The sequence below is a fragment of the Polypterus senegalus genome, chromosome 13 (genome assembly GCF_016835505.1).
Source record: "Polypterus senegalus isolate Bchr_013 chromosome 13, ASM1683550v1, whole genome shotgun sequence".
NCBI classification, from domain to species: domain Eukaryota; kingdom Metazoa; phylum Chordata; class Cladistia; order Polypteriformes; family Polypteridae; genus Polypterus; species Polypterus senegalus.
The window spans coordinates 157,381,510-157,399,596 of record NC_053166.1 but is presented as its reverse complement, the minus strand read 5'-3'; the positions used below and the strand labels follow the sequence as shown (position 1 = coordinate 157,399,596).

Below are 18,087 nucleotides of genomic sequence, written 5' to 3'. Positions count from 1 at the left end.
GTCGGTATCGGCCGTCCAGAGGGGTGCGCGACTCCTATCAGCCAGTGGCATTCATGAGAGGGGCCCGCCCGAAAAAAACTGAACTGCATGTAACACGGAGGGCGCACATCTAAGGGTCTGCTTTGTACATTAAAGACCAAAAGTCAATGAAATGAAATTAAATTAAATATGAAGCGGAACGAAACTCCGCAGAGCACAGCAGCAAATCGCGAGCGCTCCGGACGGACGGGCGCATGGAAGGAAAGATGGAAGGAATCGGTCGATGGTGTCCGATTAGACCTCCAGTGAATCCAGTTTGGGGGGCACGAATCTATCACCACAACATGTGTGCCCTGCTTTGTAGACCATCACTAAATGAATGAGGTTTTGGTGCCAATAAAAACGGGCACCGCAGAGCAAACCCTTAGCGCTGGCAGCTTCAGCTATAAGGGCCGACAGGCAGACAGGAATCGGGCGATGGTGTTCGTTTAGACTTCTCACTTCCTGTGAGCCCAGTTTAAGTGGTCCTAATCGATTAGCAAAATATGTGTGCCCAGCTTTGTAGACCCCCACGGAGTTTATTGATGCCAGTGGTAGCGGGCACCGCAGTGCAAACCCCTTAGCGCAGCTCTAATGGCTGCCAGGCGCAAATAAAGAAACCTGTCAATAGTGGCTGTTCAGTTAGATAGCTGACTTGGAGGGGTTCTCATTGTCTACCCCAATGCCCTGCGATTTTATACGATCCATGGCAAATTCTGAAATTCACAACTGCACAAACGGGAGAAAAAACGAACACATAATCTGCCTTTGTGTGGCCGGTAATGGACGTTTCATAAGAGATTGGGTGGTTTCTTCTGACTTTTAAAGTAGATCTTTCTTCTGACTCTCAGGAGAGACTGAAGGAAGGCTACTACAGCGACTGCCATGTCCTGGAGGTACACTCTCAAACATGAAGGTGCCAGAGGGACCCTTCAGAGCAATGCCAACGACGAGAACGTTCAGCCCAACAAAGCTCGCCAGTCTATGCCATTGACATCAAGTCAAGTTTTGAAGGTAACTGAAGTCTGCTGTCCACCACACTACTTGGCTACTTATTCCATGTGTCTTTGGTCCTTTGTGTGAAGAAGAACTTCCTAATAGTAAGAGGAAGCATTTTGGGTCCTTCAACAGCCCTCTACATGAAACTTCCAGAGAGATCTTTAGCTTATTTCGATCTTTAACAGAGTTTATGTCACCCTGAATAAGTTTGTTTAAAACCAAGGGGATCGTGAATTTAAAGTGACTCCCACTACACAATCACACAGGCCAAGCTCAGGTTCTTCCCAATCTGTTGTGTCCTGGGAGGTCGCCTGCTAGACCTTCACAAAGAACCAGGGCTGGATTTAGACTTGATAAGGCCCTAAGCTATTTGAGACATGGGGCCCTTTATAAGTCCAGATATTCTATGTAAGTGCCAAATATGATTTGTTTTGGGGGGCCCTAAGCTATAGCTTGTGTAGCTTATACGTAAATCCTGCCCTGCAAAGAACCAACTGTAAAGAGCCCTGTTGCCCGAGACGCTTCTTTGTCAAGCAACAGTTCAACAAGGAACCACACAACCCAGTAAAGTGCCATTAAAGAACCAGTAATATGAAGGATTTATTGTTGGGGGCAAGAGGGAAATGGCAGGACTCCAATACAACCTGGCTCAAGAAGCATGGCAGAATCAAAGCCAGAGACGTTAGCAGACCAAGCAGAGCCCCTTCAACAGCCAGAGATGTTAGCAGACCTTCTCAGTCTTCTCCTAAGGTGATGGTGCTTGCTTATCTGCAAAATAAGCTCAGGTTAAGGTAATTAGTGGCTCACAATTTTCCCCAGTGTGGGCATGAGCTCTGAAATAGGCTGGCATCCCATCTAGGCCTGACTCCTGCCTGGCACTCGACACTACTGGGACAGGCTCTGGCACCCTGTCACCTAGAATTGAATTAAGTTAGTTTGATAATTCCTTGTGATTTAACAATTAGGGTGGCACAGTGACTGGAGCTTCAGCCTCACAGATCCAACATCCTGGGCTCAAATCCTGTGCCATTTTACTGTCTACGTGGAATGTGCCTCGTCTCTCTTTGTTTGTGTGGTCCAGCTTAATTAGTGGCTCAGAACTGGCTCCAGTATGGGCATTAGCCCTGAAGTAGACTGGCACCCCATCTTGGGCTGACTCCTGCCTTGTGCCCAGTGCTACCAGTCCATGCTCTGGTTGCCTGTGACCTTAAACTGGATTAAGCCGGTTGTTCTGTTCTGATCTATTCTGTTATTAAAGAGCACTCAGTTAACCTGATAGCACGCTGGTTAGCTCTCGCTGCCCCACAGATCCAGCATCCTGGACCATAACAATGTATATTTAGAGTCTGGGCATACCCCTATAAAACAGGAACAAAATGGCTTAACTGGTGACTCTAAAGTGGGTGCGAGTGGGCCCATTCATACAGGGTGGTCCAAATCTAATTATGCAGATCCAGATCGTCTGGATGACTTTGATTTATGCGGGGACGATTTCAGTTCGGCGTGAAGACAATTCTTCATGTCGTCCGTTCGCACACTTCTCGATAGTCCTGGATTTTTCGGGTGATTTTCTATGTAATAAACTTAATTAGTTATAGCGTAATGAAAATTGCATAATTAGATCTGGACCACCCTGAAGACTGCTGCCCCATCCACAGCGGTTTCCTTCATCATGCCTGGTGTTGTATGGCATGACTCCAAGACCTGCCTGTGAATTGGTGTGGCAACTCTAGATTATTAAAGATTAAGGGTGGCTCAGTGATTAGAGCTGCTGTCTCACCAATCCAATGCCCTGTCCTTGGTCCAAATCCTGTGCTCTTTAATTGCTTAGGTGGAGTTTGCCTCTTTCTCTTGTATTTGTGTGTGTTTTTCATCCCACATCTGCAAAATAACCTCTGATTAAGGTAATCAGTGACTTAAAATTGTTCCCAGTGTGGGCATGAGCCCTGAAATAGGCTGGCACCCCATCTAAGGCTGACTCCTGCCTTGTGCCCAGTGCTACCAGTACAGGCTCTGGTTGCCTGTGACCCTGAACTGGATTAAGTCGTTTGGATCCTCTTTTGTCCTTTTCTGTTTTGTTATTAACACACACTCAGCTTCACCTGGCAGGACAGCAAAGTAATAAGAGCTGTTGCCTTGCAGATCCAGCATCCTGGGTTCAAATCCTGTGCCATCTTACTGTCTTCTCACTGTGTGTGTGTGGTTCATATTATTTAGTGGCACCAGCATGTGCATGAGCCCTGAAATAGACTGCCACCCCATTTAGTGCTGACTCCTGCCTTGTGCCCAGAGCTGCCAGTACTGGCTCTGGCTGCCTGTGACCCTGAGCTGGATTAAGCCGGTTGGATCATGTACTGTTGTGTTCTGTTTTGTTATTAAAGCACACTCAACTGACAGGACAGCCCAGTAATGAGTGCTGCTGCCTTGCAGATCCAGCATCCTTGGTTCAGATCCTTTGTCCCCTTGCTGTCTCCGTGAATTGTGCATCTTCTCTCTGTGTTTGTGTGGTTCAGCTTAATTAGTGGCTCAAAACTGGCCCCCAGCATGGGATATGAGCCCTGAAATAGACTGGCCAAATCCTGCCTTGGGTCCTATGCTGCCAGAACAGGACCTGGCACCCCTGAAACATTAGATTTGGATAAAGCAATTCTGAGAGTGTTAGATCATGAAAAATAATTAACTAGCACTGCTGCCATCAGGGGTGCCCCCCATGTGGAGTCTGAATGTTCTCCTTGTGTCCGTGTGGGTTTCCCCCGAAAGTCCAACGACATTCAACTTACATGAACCGGTGTTGTTAAGTTGTCCCCTGATGTGTGTGTTTGTGAGTTTACCAGGATGTCCTGTCCGGGGATTGTCCCTGCCTTGTGCCCGACGGTAACTGGCATGGGCTCCTGTGCCTGATACAATGGGCTCAGAACATGGATGGATGGTAAACTATTTTCGCATAGTTTGGTTGCTTTCCTTCCACACCCCAGGGTCATACAGTTAAAGTTAAAGGGCCCCTGGCACAGTGCATTTGTGTGCGCTTGACCCCTGCCATTGACTCGATCTCAGTCAGGACTGATTCCAGTTGGTAAAATATGAGTTCTTAAAATGGATGGATAGACAGAAACTGCATTTAGTTAATATATTGTTGATAATCATTTTGTCATTTTTTGTTAGTGTTTTGAAAGAAAGAAAGAAAAAAAAACTTTGCATGGCTGCTTTCAGGGTGACAACATGGCACAGTGGTTAGTGGTGCCACCTCACATATCCAGGGTCCTATAAGACCCTTTAGTCATTTGTGGATTTATATACTGTGTGCTCGCCCAGCTTTAAGGGGCACTCTGCGCAGACATAGAAATATACAGCATGGCCACAGAAACATGCCCAGAGCAAACAGAAGTCATGCCAGTCAAAATGCATTTAGTGCACAATGTTGGCACTCATATATACACCACATGAATGCTATGAAGTAGGGCACATTTTGTACTTTACAGAATAAATGTTAACTTGTGCTGATTTTATAATTCATTCATCATGGGACTTGTTTAATCCCTTTCAGGATCACCGGGAGCAGGTGTCTCTCCTGACAACACTGGCACCAAAGCAGGACGCAACACTGGAAAGAGTGCCAGTCTGTAGAGAGGACACTCATGTGCACTGCTGGCATTCAAAAGAGCTCATTTATGGTCACCAGTTCATCTACCCTGCATGTTTTTAAAGTGCTGAAGGATGCCCGTATAATAATGAACCCACTAGACTCCATGCAGACAGTGCCCAAGGAAATGCCAGGATTCTGGAACTGTGGGGCAGCAGTGCTACCCGTGCTGTCAGTTGCTTTTGAGCGCACGTGTATAGGAGATGTTGTTCTCCGTGTTAGTGTGTGTGGACATCTCCATTATATAACTACTCCATATATATGCCTACTCCTTATTCTAGTGTGTGCCCATTGCATGCCTTAATGTCTGACACCCAGTAAGTTTATACAAATATATTTAATGTAGGCTCTCCATCATATTTATAATTTATCCTAACAAGTGTCATGTCATGTTATTTTCCCCACCCGCTAAGTCCTGAACAGGGTCGCGGGACTCGTAGGAAGTGCCACACCACACAAGTCACCCTAATTATTGGCGCTCTAAATAAATGATTGCGGTCGCTTTCCACAACCGACCGTTTAACGAAGATTACTTAAGGACTACTTAATTAAAGACAACGGGACGGGGTGATGCGCGTTTTGTTCTTTGAACTAAAGGGACACGGTTTGGCATTGAAATGTGACAAGACGGAGAGGCGACATATTTGGAACACGAGGTGGGACGGCGCGCTTATCGCTCCCAGGCAAAGCAGAGGAGACGCCGCCCAGCTGCTGTGTAACACGAAATTATCTCACAAATATTTGAACTGGATTGAATTGGCACATCCCCAATAAATTAATTCGAGTAAAGGGACAGAGGCTGTCACGATTTAGGAGGAGCATAAAAAATCTTTTTTCTGAACCCTTTTATTTAATTATTTAACAAAGCGTACTGTTCAAGTATTCACCTTCTCACATCCACTCCTCTTACACTCTTAAACATCCCAATGGCACTTTACTGGGTTCTGTGGTTCCAGTACTTGGCAAAGAAAACATTTAATCCTGGAAAGGGTTCTCTGTATATGAAAATGTTTCACGGGGCTACGAAGAAGTTCTTAATATGAGGGCAAAACACACTAAAGGATACCGGGCACATCAGATCAAGAAAACCTGAACTTACAGCCCGTGTCAGTGAGCGCAGCAGTGGCGTTTTAAAATCGGGGACCCTTAGAGATTTCATTAATCTGCTGTCATCTATTCATGGAGCCCTTTGTGGACTGAAATAAATAAAAGTCCATTATGGAACCTTCATGGTTCAGATGGCTCCCCTATGGCATCGCTGTAATGAAGAGCCGCTCTGGCACCTTTTACGTTTCACATACAGTATACGCAACCTGGGCACGTCGTATGCAAAGGGCAAAAATCAATCAAAATGATGCAATGCACAACATTCATAGCGCAGTAATGTCGCACACTTAAGTGCAATAAACAACTTGGGAGTTCACTGACTTCTTTGTGACCCTCGCAGCTTCTCGCCTTTCACGCCTCGTTCTCCGATTCACACTACGTGCACCCCGATGCTCTTTTGCCTTTGTTTTTTTTTTCATTCCCTGTTTGTTCAGTTAATTTTACATTTCAACCCAGTGATTGATGGAGCTCAACTTCACACTTCGCTTTTGCTTTTCTATTCGGAAAGCAAATCCCAGTAAAACAATTGTTTTTCACAACATAACACTAAACTGTGCCCTAAAAACATCGACAAGAGCCAAAAGAATATCAGCAGTCACCTTTAAAAACTGGTAATGGCAGCCAACACATTTAGAAATAACAAACGAAAATAAAATAACAGAAACTGAGCTGAACACACGAGGTGGCCTAAAGATGGATCTTCATTGTCCTTCTAAAGCTTTTCATTTGATGAAAATTAAATCATTAACGTGCTATTAGAAAGAACACGTGCGCAGTATAATGCTGCTTTTGTTGCTAATATCATTCATTATTATCATTATCTTGTATTCTCCAGGACCCTGAACCTGACCACTGTTGGAAAATGTATTATTAAAATTATTATTTTGTATTCTCCAGGACCCTGGTGTTAGAAAATGTATTATTATTATTATTATTATTATTATTATTATTATTATTATTATTATTATCCTGGATCTTAAACCTGGCAAGTATCGGAAAATGTATTATTATTATTAATATTAGTAGTAGTATTACTCTCTGGGACGTTGATCCTTACAAGTGCTTGAAAATTTATTGTTATTGTTTGTTTTATTATTATTATTATTATTCTCTGGGACATTGACCCTTGCATGTATTGGAAAATGTATTATTATTATTATTATTATTATTATTATTATTATTATTATGATGATGATGATGATGATGATAATGTACTCTCTGGCACCTTGTTGAAAAATGTATTATTATTATTATTCAAATTAGTATTATTGTCTGGGACGTTGAACCAGGCATGTGTTGGAAAATTATTAATAATAATAATAATATCTAGGATCTTGAATCTGGCAATTGTTAGAAAATGTATTATCATTATTAATATTATTATTAGCATTATTCTCTGGGACCTTGAATCTGACAAGTATTGGAAAATGTAATAATAATTATAATAATAGTATTATTCTCTGGAACCTTGAACCAGACATGTGCTAGGAATGTATTATTGTTATTATTGCTATTATATATTCTCTGGGACCCTGAACGTGACAACCATTATTATTATTATTATTATTATTATTATTATTATTATTATTATTATTATTATTATTTTCTGGGACGTTGAACATGACAAGTTTTGGAAATTATTATTATTTCTATTATATATTCTCTGGGACCCTGAACGTGACAACCATTTCTGGGACCCTGAACGTGACAACCATTATTATTATTATTATTCTCCGGGACGTTGAACATGACAAGTATTGGGAATGTAGTATTAGGATGATGATGATAATGACGATGATGATTAAATGAGAATTCCACTGTCATAGTGACAACTAAGTCGCCATCAGCGGATATGGGTGGACTAACTAAGCTGAGGTCCTCAAGTCCCTGTGGCCCCTCGCGGAGGCCCGCGTCTTCACTCTCATTGGCTGCTCCCAGTGGGTGGAGCCGCTGCCTTGCTCATATAACCCCGGTCTGAACGCAGCAGAGATACCGAAGTCTGCCTTCCTTTCTCTTGCCGTTGTAACCGCCAACCTCCAAAAAAAAATCCAAAATGGTGCACTGGACCCCTGAAGAGCGTGCTGCTATCACCGGTACCTGGGGCAAGGTCGACCATGACAGCGCTGGCACGGAAACCCTGGTCAGGTAAAGGGACTCTATGTTAATATTGCAGAATTTACAAAGACACTTTGTTCAGAGTGTCTGGTAAAATAATTTATTAAGCAAATGTTTAGCTGTCTTAGTCATTTTTTAATTACTCTTATTAATGGAGACTGTTGATTTATATGTTAACGGTCCTGAAGAATGAACTTTGGTGGGATCTCTTGACCACCTTTTCGCCCTTCTCATCCATTGAGCAGAACGGCGCGTTAGCTCCCAGACTTAAGCGAGGCTCGTGTTCGAGTCCGGCGCTCTTTAAATCACTTCGGTTGCTCCTTGAACTCGATATTAAAGTTGCTGTTTATTCATTTATTGTATGATGATGATTTTTTTTTCTTCTTCTTCTTCTTCCACAGGTTGCTGGTTGTGTACCCCTGGACCCAGAGGTATTTCAGCAGCTTCGGTAACATGTCCAATGTGGCTGCCATCAGTGGAAACCCTAAGGTGGCTGCTCACGGCAAGAAGGTGCTCGGGGCTCTCGGCAAGGCCATCGATAACCTGGACAGCATCAAGCAGACCTACACCGCCCTGAGCGAGCTGCACTCCGAGAAGCTCCACGTCGACCCCGAGAACTTCAGGGTACGTGTTGATATTTCTTTGTATATTTTACTTATTGATCTGTGCATCATTCACGTCCTGCGCTAAGGAGCTGCAGAACGACTTAAACTTAATCCAGGAAAGGACTTTACTCCATTTTGAAATTAACTTCTGAACAGAAGAGGATGAAATAAAAAGGTCGCTGTTCCACTGATCTCTAATTTGCTGTTTCTTTTTTCTTCTGTTGCAGCTCCTGGGTGACACTCTGATTGTGGTCCTGGCCAACAAGATGGGCGCTGCCTTCACCCCCGAGATCCACGCCGCCTGGCAGAAGTTTATGGCTGTGGTTTGCGCTGCCCTCACCCGACAGTACCATTAAGCCCGCTGAAGACCTCGGGCCGCCACTTTCATTCCATCTCATGGCCTCCTGGTCTCAGGTCCGCCTGTGTAACGTGCTGCCCGTGATTTTCAGAACTGCCTGTGTGTCACAGTCTATACAGAGGAGTTGTAATAAATAAAAGTTTATTCTTAACACAAATCTTAAGTCTGTTGTTCTGTTTTCTTCTTCTGCTGCTACTGCTGCTGGTGGTAATTCATAAAATAATAAAAGTGAACTCTTGTGATTTAAATTTCTTTACAGTATAAGGCTTACAGTAGCAGCGCATCTCTTCGGGGTTTGAGGCATTTAAGTAATTAAGCAAAAAAAAAAGGGAAACTTCACTTTAAAATGAAACTTTAGCTTTTTCGGGGGTATATAAACAAACAGCAATGGTGACCCTCATGATGCCAATAATGCCTTGGTACCACCTTGAATTCTTGTTGGTATAAACACCTCACTCTTAATATAGATAAATATTAAAGTGAAGGACAATTCTTTGTGTGTGTAAATCAAGTTTTCAAAAGGTGCTGGTATAGGTCTGCATGATGAACGTGTATATATAGCGCCTTCAAAGTGTACTCGGACCCCTTCACTTCATGACATTGCAGCCTTCTGCTAAAATTGATTCTTTTTTTTTTTTAACTTTGCCCCTCATCAACCAAAACTCAACACCCCAGAATGACAAGGTGTGCCCCTCTATCTGTTTTATAGTGCCTTTCGTGTCCAGCTGTCAATGAGCGATGGACTGCTGCTCCATCCAGGTTCCCTGTTCCTGCCAACACTGATGTTTGTGTCTTTCTGTTGGAATTGAATTATGGACACCTGTTCTAAGAACTTCACCGTGTTACAGTGGCCCCCCCATAATGTTTGGCACAATGACACATTTTCTCTTTGATTTTCCCCTCCGCTCCACAGTCTACAATTACAAATCAAACAGTTGAGATGTCGTGTTAAAGGGCACACTGCTGACTTTCATGTAAGGGGATTTGCAGACATTTCGGTCACACAACAGTTTGTCTACACGGTCCCCATTTCAGGGACACAGGTCATAGTTAGGACTTTGTCACATTCTGCCATTCATAGACATCAGCAGGTGCTGAGAGTCTTCTCTGGTGATGCTCTGCCAAGCCTCTAATGCAACCATCTTCAGCTTCTGCTTGTTTCGGGGGTCTCGTCCCCTTTAAGTTTTCTCTTCAGCATATGGAAGGCCTGCTCACTTGGATTGAAATCAGGTGACTGGCTTGGCCAGTCCAGAATTGTCCATTTGTGTCCAGCTGTCAATGAGCGATGGACTGCTGCTCCATCCAGCTTCTCTGTTCCTGCCTTCTGCTCAATGCTAACCTACGGTGCCCTCCATAATGTTTGGCACAAAGAGCCACTGATGTACCCCCTTCTGCTCCGCAGTGTCAGACAATTTCCAACTTTGAGATTAAAGTGCACATTGAGAGACTTTCGTTTTAAGGGGAGCTGCAGACATTTCAGGTCACCCAGCACTGATGTTGGTGTCTTTTTGTTGGAATTGTATTATGGTCGGCAGCACGGTGGCGCAGTGGGTAGTGCTGCCGCCTTGCAGTTAGGGGACCCGGGTTCACTTCCCGCGTCCTCCCTGCATGGAGTTTGCATGTTCTCCCCGTGTCTGTGTGGGTTTCCTCCCAAAGACATGCAGGTTAGGTGCATTGGCGATCTAGTGTGTGTGCCCTGTGGTGGACTGGCACCCTGCCCGGGGTTTGTTTCTGCCTTGCACCCTGGGATTGGCTCCAGCTGACCCCCGTGACCCTGTAGTTAGGATATAGCAGGTTGGATAATGGATGGATGGATGTATTATGGTCACCTGTTCTGAGGAGACCAGCAATGAGCTCTTGTCTTCATGTTGACTCCAAAGAGAAGCAAGCCCTGGTATCTTATGAAGCCATGAAACCCACCTAAGGTGTCACCAACACACCTGCCAAATATATTGCTCCAAAAAAGTAAAGGACCTCTTTTGAATCCGAGTAGAGCATCAAGTCAGTGACACTTGTGAGCTGTTGATCTGGTCAGTGAAGCAGCAGAGGGACTTGTTCATCAGTTTCAGCTGCTTTGGTGCACTAGAGGGGGCAACAGTGAGATGACCCCAAAACAGGAATGAATGGCTGTACAGGTGGAGGGCGGCCACTGACATTTTTCTCTCCTCATCTGTTTTGTCACTTGTTTTGCATTTGACTACGGTCAGTGTCACTACTGGTAGCATGAGGCCAAACCTGGACCCTCCAGAGCTGGCACAGGTAGTCCAACTTCTCCAGCATGGTAGGCACATCAATACATGGCATTGCTGTGTCTCCCAGCACAGTCTCAAGGGCATGGAGGAGATTCCAGGAGACAGACCGGCAGTTCCTCTAGGAGAGCTGGACAGGGCCCCTTGTAGAAAGTTCTTAACCCAACAGCAGGACCCACTGGTATCTGCTCCTTTGGCCAAGCAGGGACAGGATGAGCACTGGCAGAGCCTACAAAATGACCTCCAGCAGGCAGGCAGGCCACTGGTGTGAAAGTCTCTGACCAAACAATCAGAAACAGACTTCATGAGGGGGGCCAGAGGGCCTGACAATGTCCTCTAGAGGGCACCGTGAAGCTTGATTGGCATTTGCCATAGAATACCAGAATTGGGAGGTCCACTACTGGCGGGCGCCCTGTGCTTTTCACAGATGAGAGCAGGTTCACCCTGAGCACACTTGACAGACGTGAATGGGTCTGGAGAAGCTGTGGAGAACGTTATGCTGCCTGTGACATTGTTCAGCCTGACCGGTTTGGAGGGTGGTCTATGATGGTCAGTCTGGGTGGGCATATCCATGGGGGGACACACAGACCTCTACAGGCTAGACAACATTGGGCACCTTGACTGGCATTAGGTATTGGGATGAAATCCTTGGACCCATTGTCAGACCCTACGCTGGTTCCTCCTGGTGCACGACAATCTCCGGCCGCAGGTGGCGAGAAGATGAAGGAATTGATCCCATTGACTGTCACGCTCACTCGCCTGACCTCAACCCAATAGGACACCTCTGGGTGGGACATTGTGTTTCAGTCCATCCAACGCCTCAGCCTGTGCAGGAGCTCAGTGATGCCCTGGTCCAGATCTGGGAGGAGATCCCCCAGGACACCATCCGTCGTCTCATTAGGACGTTGTCAGGCATGGGGTGGGGAGTGCATACAAACTACTGAGTACCATTTGGAGTTGCTGCAATGACGTTTCGGCCCAATGGACTCGCCTTCCTGCCCCATCCTTTTTTCCGTTTGATTTTCGGGGTGTCCCTCTGCTGGTTGATCCTTTTCATTTCCATCCTTTCGTTCCTCACACCATATCAGTCCATAGCAGTAGAGAGAGCCAGCAGGATTTTTTTTCCCCGTTGAGATCTGATGTGTTTTCAAAGTGCTCCTTTTATTTATTTGAGCAGTTTATTATTGTGCCCTGAAATGGTGGGGTGTCTGCAAATCCCCTGAAATGGGCTGCCATGGGCACTTTAATCACAAAGTCAGAATTGTGTGATTTTAAATTGTGGCACAGAAGGGGGAACTCAAGGAGAAATGGCTCTTTGTCCCAAACTTTATGGTGGGTCGTGTTAAGGCACTGAAAGTAGGCTTTGGCCACTTGTGGATTAGGGTGGGAGATTCTTAAAATTTTTAATCCGAGGCCCCAAATTAGAAAATCAATATCGTCCTGGGACCCAAGAAGAGGATGATCATCATAGTGACAACAGAGTCAAAGTAACAATGGCCACATAGTCCATCCATTATCCAACCCGCTATCCTAACACAGGGTCACGGGGGTCTGCTGGTGCCAATCTCAGCCAACACAGGGCACAAGACAGGAAACAAACCCCGGGCAGGGTGCCAGTCCACCGCAGGGCACACACACACACACAATAAAAAAATATAAATGATTTTGTTTCTTTTCAAGCATATTTTCTCACATGAATATTAATAAAAGAGAAAAGTAGGAAACTAACATATGGTTTGTAACCAGTAGGGGGTGCCACTGAGTGCCACAAACCCCCCGAGACACAAGTACAGTGGTGTGAAAAACTATTTGCCCCCTTCCTGATTTCTTATTCTTTTGCATGTTTGTCACACAAAATGTTTCTGATCATCAAACACATTTAACCATTAGTCAAATATAACACAAGTAAACACAAAATGCAGTTTTTAAATGATGGTTTTTATTATTTAGGGAGAAAAAAAATCCAAACCTACATGGCCCTGTGTGAAAAAGTAATTGCCCCCTTGTTCAAAAATCACCTAACTGTGGTGTATCACACCTGAGTTCAATTTCCTGATTACTGCCACACCTGTTTCAATCAAGAAATCACTTCAATAGGAGCTGCCTGACACAGAGAAGTAGACCAAAAGCACCTCAAAAGCTAGACATCATGCCAAGATCCAAAGAAATTCAGGAACAAATGAGAACAGAAGTAATTGAGATCTATCAGTCTGGTAAAGGTTATAAAGCCATTTCTAAAGCTTTGGGACTCCAGCGAACCACAGTGAGAGCCATTATCCACAAATGGCAAAAACATGGAACAGTGGTGAACCTTCCCAGGAGTGGCCGGCCGACCAAAATTACCCCAAGAGCGCAGAGACGACTCATCCGAGAGGTCACAAAAGACCCCAGGACAACGTCTAAAGAACTGCAGGCCTCACTTGCCTCAATTAAGGTCAGTGTTCACGACTCCACCATAAGAAAGAGACTGGGCAAAAACGGCCTGCATGGCAGATTTCCAAGACGCAAACCACTGTTAAGCAAAAAGAACATTAGGGCTCGTCTCAATTTTGCTAAGAAACATCTCAATGATTGCCAAGACTTTTGGGAAAATACCTTGTGGACTGATGAGACAATAGTTGAACTTTTTGGAATGCAAATGTCCGTTACATCTGGCGTAAAAGGAACACAGCATTTCAGAAAAAGAACATCATACCAACAGTAAAATATGGTGGTGGTAGTGTGATGGTCTGGGGTTGTTTTGCTGCTTCAGGACCTGGAAGGCTTGCTGTGATAGATGGAACCATGAATTCTACTGTCTACCAAAAAATCCTGAAGGAGAATGTCCGGCCATCTGTTGGTCAACTCAAGCTGAAGCGATCTTGGGTGCTGCAACAGGACAATGACCAAAAGACACCAGCAAATCCACCTCTGAATGGCTGAAGAAAAACAAAATGAAGACTTTGCAGTGGCCTAGTCAAAGTCCTGACCTGAATCCAATTGAGATGCTATGGCATGAACTTAAAAAGGCGCTTCATGCTAGAAAACCCTCAAATAAAGCTGAATTACAACAATTCTGCAAAGATGAGTGGGCCGAAATTCCTCCAGAGCGCTGTAAGAGACTCATTGCAAGTTATCGCAAACGCTTGATTGCAGTTATTGCGGCTAAGGGTGGCCCAACCAGTTATTAGGTTCAGGGGGCAATTACTTTTCACACAGGGCCATGTAGGTTTGGATTTTTTTTTCTCCCTAAATAATAAAAACCATCATTTAAAAACTGCATTTTGTGTTTACTTGTGTTATATTTGACTAATGGTTAAATGTGTTTGATGATCAGAAACATTTTGTGTGACAAACATGCAAAAGAATAAGAAATCAGTAAGGGGGCAAATAGTTTTTCACACCACTGTATATACGGGTTCAAAAACAAGATCTTTATTTTATAACACCTTCAGCGATGTCCGGATGCTTGTTCATAGTTGTACAATACAGTAGCAGTTTTCTCTCCTCCTTCCTCGGAGGCTCATCCACACTCCTCCTGACTCCCACTCCCTGGGCGAAGTGCAGCAGCTCCCTTTATGCTGGACCTGGGGGTACTGCCAGGGCTGTCAGTTTGCCTGCAGAAAGCACTTCTGGGTCAGGTGACAGGAGAGTCAGCCTCCAGTAGTACCCTCTAGTGGCAATGGAGGACTCTAATAGGGCTGCCCACCTTAATTACAACCTCCATGCAGCACTGCAGGTGTCTGAACAGGAGGCACGTCAGAGGGATGTCGCCACCCAGTGTACTGAGGAAGCAGTCTCCCCCTGTCCATCCCCACCAGGAAAGGAACCACTGACCCCTGAAATCAAGAGGACACCTGACTGAAGAGCTTAAAATCATGAGACGGTGACTTTAAAATGACTTCATCAAGAACACAGGGACAGAGTTGGAAACTTGTGAAGGGTGAATTTCACACAAACAATAGGAAATTTGTCTTGGCACAGAGCACCACAGAGACGTGGAATGAGCAACCAAGAAGTGTGGTGGACAGCAGAATTTTAGGGACCCTCAAAGCACAACCTGATGTTAATTAGGAGGAGTTAAGTGGACAGGAGAGCTTTGTTGGGTTGAACGGCATTTTCTTGTCTAGATTGTTCTAATGTTCTAACCAACCAGATCGGGATGCCCTTCCACCCGCATCCTTCTATTAAAAAGGTCCTGCAGGCCAGGGAAGTAACCATCCATTCCTGCCAGGGTGCCATCCAACCCATGTTGTCTATTGCAGTTAAAACAAAAGTCTATGTGTATCCATGCTGTATGTCAAACCTGAGCCTATGACAGCAACCACAGCAGATGCTTGTGATGCGCCATCTGTTGGAATGATGAATGCAATAAATTTTATTATAACAGATGTTTGTGATGCACCATCTGTTGGAATGATGAATGCAATTAATTTTATTATAACAGATGTTTGTGATGCACCATCTGTTGAAATGATGAATTAAATGAATTTTATTACGACAGATGTTTGTGGTGCACCATCTGTTGGAATGATGAATGCAATTAATTTTATTACTATAGATGTTTGTGGTGCACCATCTGTTGGAATGATGAATGCAATTAATTTTATTACAGCAGATGTTTGTGATGCACCATCTGTTGAAATGATGAATTAAATTAATTTTATTATGACAGATTTTTGTGATGCACCATCTGTTAGAATGATGAATACAATTACTTTTTTACTATAGATATTTGTGATGTGCCATCTGTTGGAATGACAAATACAATGCATTTTCTTACTACATGCATTACAAAATACCTTCCAATAGAAAGTACACTGCAAACATTGCGGCTGAAGTCTATGTTGATGACATTGATTTCATTCCGTCTTCAACACAGAGCACAACTAGTTCTGTTATATTTCTATGGCCTTATCCTTTCTGCTTTACAACATCTCAGAATTCTGGCACTTGGGTATGACAGGCTACGTGTCCAAGTATTTATATGCAGAGTCTGAAGAAATTTGGCAGTGGAATTTTTGTGAACTGTGGTACTGTGTGGAAGTGTATGACTGATCTCACGCATCACATAGCGCCTGACAAGAGCCCAGGTGAATCCCAAAATGTGAACAAGGCTTTAAGGAGAGGTATTCCTTGTTTTCCACCCCCCAAAAACCTTTAAAAGTCCACAAACTCTTTTTTAGTGAGTTTTGAGAGTGTAAAATTACCCTCAGGCACCAATTTTAGGGTCTCTCTCGCTTAACATTAGGGTCAGTGGTATGAGAACATGCAGCTACGCATGCCCAGTCCTTTGTGTTTCATATTAACCCACACCGTTGTTGTGTAAATCAATTATATAGTCCTACAGTTATAAGTGAAACTCATGACAGACACAGTAAGAAAGCCGTGTGTGTCCACAGCCCTATCAATCCACGCACAAACTTACAATAACTTCCAAGTTCCCACAACTCCCGCTACCTGCACCCCTTCTTAAAGTAACAACATCCCATTAAAACTGAATAATTATCTGGCCCGGTGCTTCCCAAACTCGGTCCTGGGGACCCACTGTGGCTGCAGGTTTTGTTTCAACCAGCTTCACAATCGGCGATAATAATCTAACAACTGATCTCTTTTTTTTATTTCATTATTTTTTGCCCTTTCTCTGTGCTTCGTTGTATCTTATTAATGACAATTAAAAACGAGCAGAGCAGACACCCAGGCAAACAACACGGAATAATCAAAGGCTGCAACTACTTTAGCGTCAGTAAATAATGGATTAATGAAACAATTAGAACACCTGGGGGGTATTTTTCGTAAGTGGATTACTCGTTATGCCGGATGTAATTGTTGACAATCAGGCATGATCCTGGATCTGTCGGTTTTTCGAAACTCTTGCTGGATGTTGTTGTCACAGCAGCACATCTAAATCGCAGGTTTGCTCGATGATGTAAACAAGGATTAGTTCACACACTTAATCAATGTCCGTACATGGAATTCATTCAGTTCGCAGTTCATGAATGTGCGACCAATTGATATCGGTGCGCAAATTATAAGAAGTGAATTTCATATAAAGCGGGTTTTGCGGAGATCGGCAAGATCCTTTATTGCTCCCGGAGGAAATTCTTTTCGAAAGATACCGCTTTAGCCTGGGGGAATATTGTACCTCAAAGATTTATTAGCACCAGGATCGAGTTTGTAGTGATGGGGAAATGAAGCCTCATTAAGCTTTGAGGCTTTCTTTCTATTCGTGCCGAAAAAGATTCGAAGCTTTAAAGCCTCAGCCCCAGTAGGAACAGCGACATCTGGTGGTTAACTGAGGTCAAGGCAAATTCTCAAGTGAGTAAGTGAAGCAGCACTCACTGTTTCAACCTCATGTCACCAGTAAAATATCAGAAGTCTGTGTTTATTTTATTCTGCGTTCATTGTCCATTTATAGCGCCGTTTTTCGCTGTTAGTCGCCATCTGTCACCAAACCTTTCCAAATCTCTCTCTCTCCTCGCAACCTAACATTGTTGAATGAGAATGATGTATTTTTATTGGCTACCTGTTAATTTAGCGCCAAAGAGGTCAAACCAATAAAGCGCGTTGTGAAGCACTGATGACGTTCGAAGCTTCGAACGTCACGGGACACGTGACTGCGGTGTTTCGCCACGCTTACGCTACAGGTTGACTGATACAAGCTTCAAAGCTTCGGCATTATTTTCCCATCTCTGCGAGTTTGGGAAGCACTGATGTGGCCCTGTTCTTAATATATAAACTAATCTTGAACTACAAAAATACTTTGAACATAATTTCAAAATAACTGATCATAAAAATGTTAATAAAGAACTTGGCTCATACAAGACGGCAGCAAGAATTGGAGGTGCCCAGGAGGAGCCCGTGAAAAAAGGTCAGCGTGGAACCAGCGCGGACATTGCACACATGGCGCCTTGAGCCTTGCAACATTTAAAATACAAAGCCACTTCACACACACACACACAAAAAAAAAGTACCAAAACTCAAAAGGAAAATTTTATCAAGAACAAATCGGTATAG

The 18,087-nt window shown here is 44.0% G+C and overlaps 1 protein-coding gene across 1 annotated transcript; it reads left to right on the top strand.

The window, feature by feature from the left end:
- Positions 1–7,773: 7,773 nt before the first annotated feature.
- On the top strand, positions 7,774–9,183 carry LOC120542893 (hemoglobin subunit epsilon-like). Its single transcript, XM_039775610.1, has 3 exons — positions 7,774–7,909; positions 8,281–8,503; positions 8,712–9,183. The coding sequence occupies exons 1-3, from the start codon at positions 7,818–7,820 to the stop codon at positions 8,838–8,840; spliced, it is 444 nt and encodes a 147-aa protein (XP_039631544.1). The 5' UTR covers positions 7,774–7,817; the 3' UTR covers positions 8,841–9,183.
- The last annotated feature ends 8,904 nt before the right edge of the window (positions 9,184–18,087 follow it).

Bases quoted from the DNA above. Each gene is read 5' to 3' on its own strand.
- LOC120542893 (XM_039775610.1), top strand. From the start codon at position 7,818: ATGGTGCACTGGACCCCTGAAGAGCGTGCTGCTATCACCGGTACCTGG. The intron at 7,910-8,280 runs GTAAAGGGACTC...CTTCTTCCACAG, and splicing joins GGCACGGAAACCCTGGTCAG to GTTGCTGGTTGTGTACCCCT. The intron at 8,504-8,711 runs GTACGTGTTGAT...CTTCTGTTGCAG, and splicing joins TCGACCCCGAGAACTTCAGG to CTCCTGGGTGACACTCTGAT.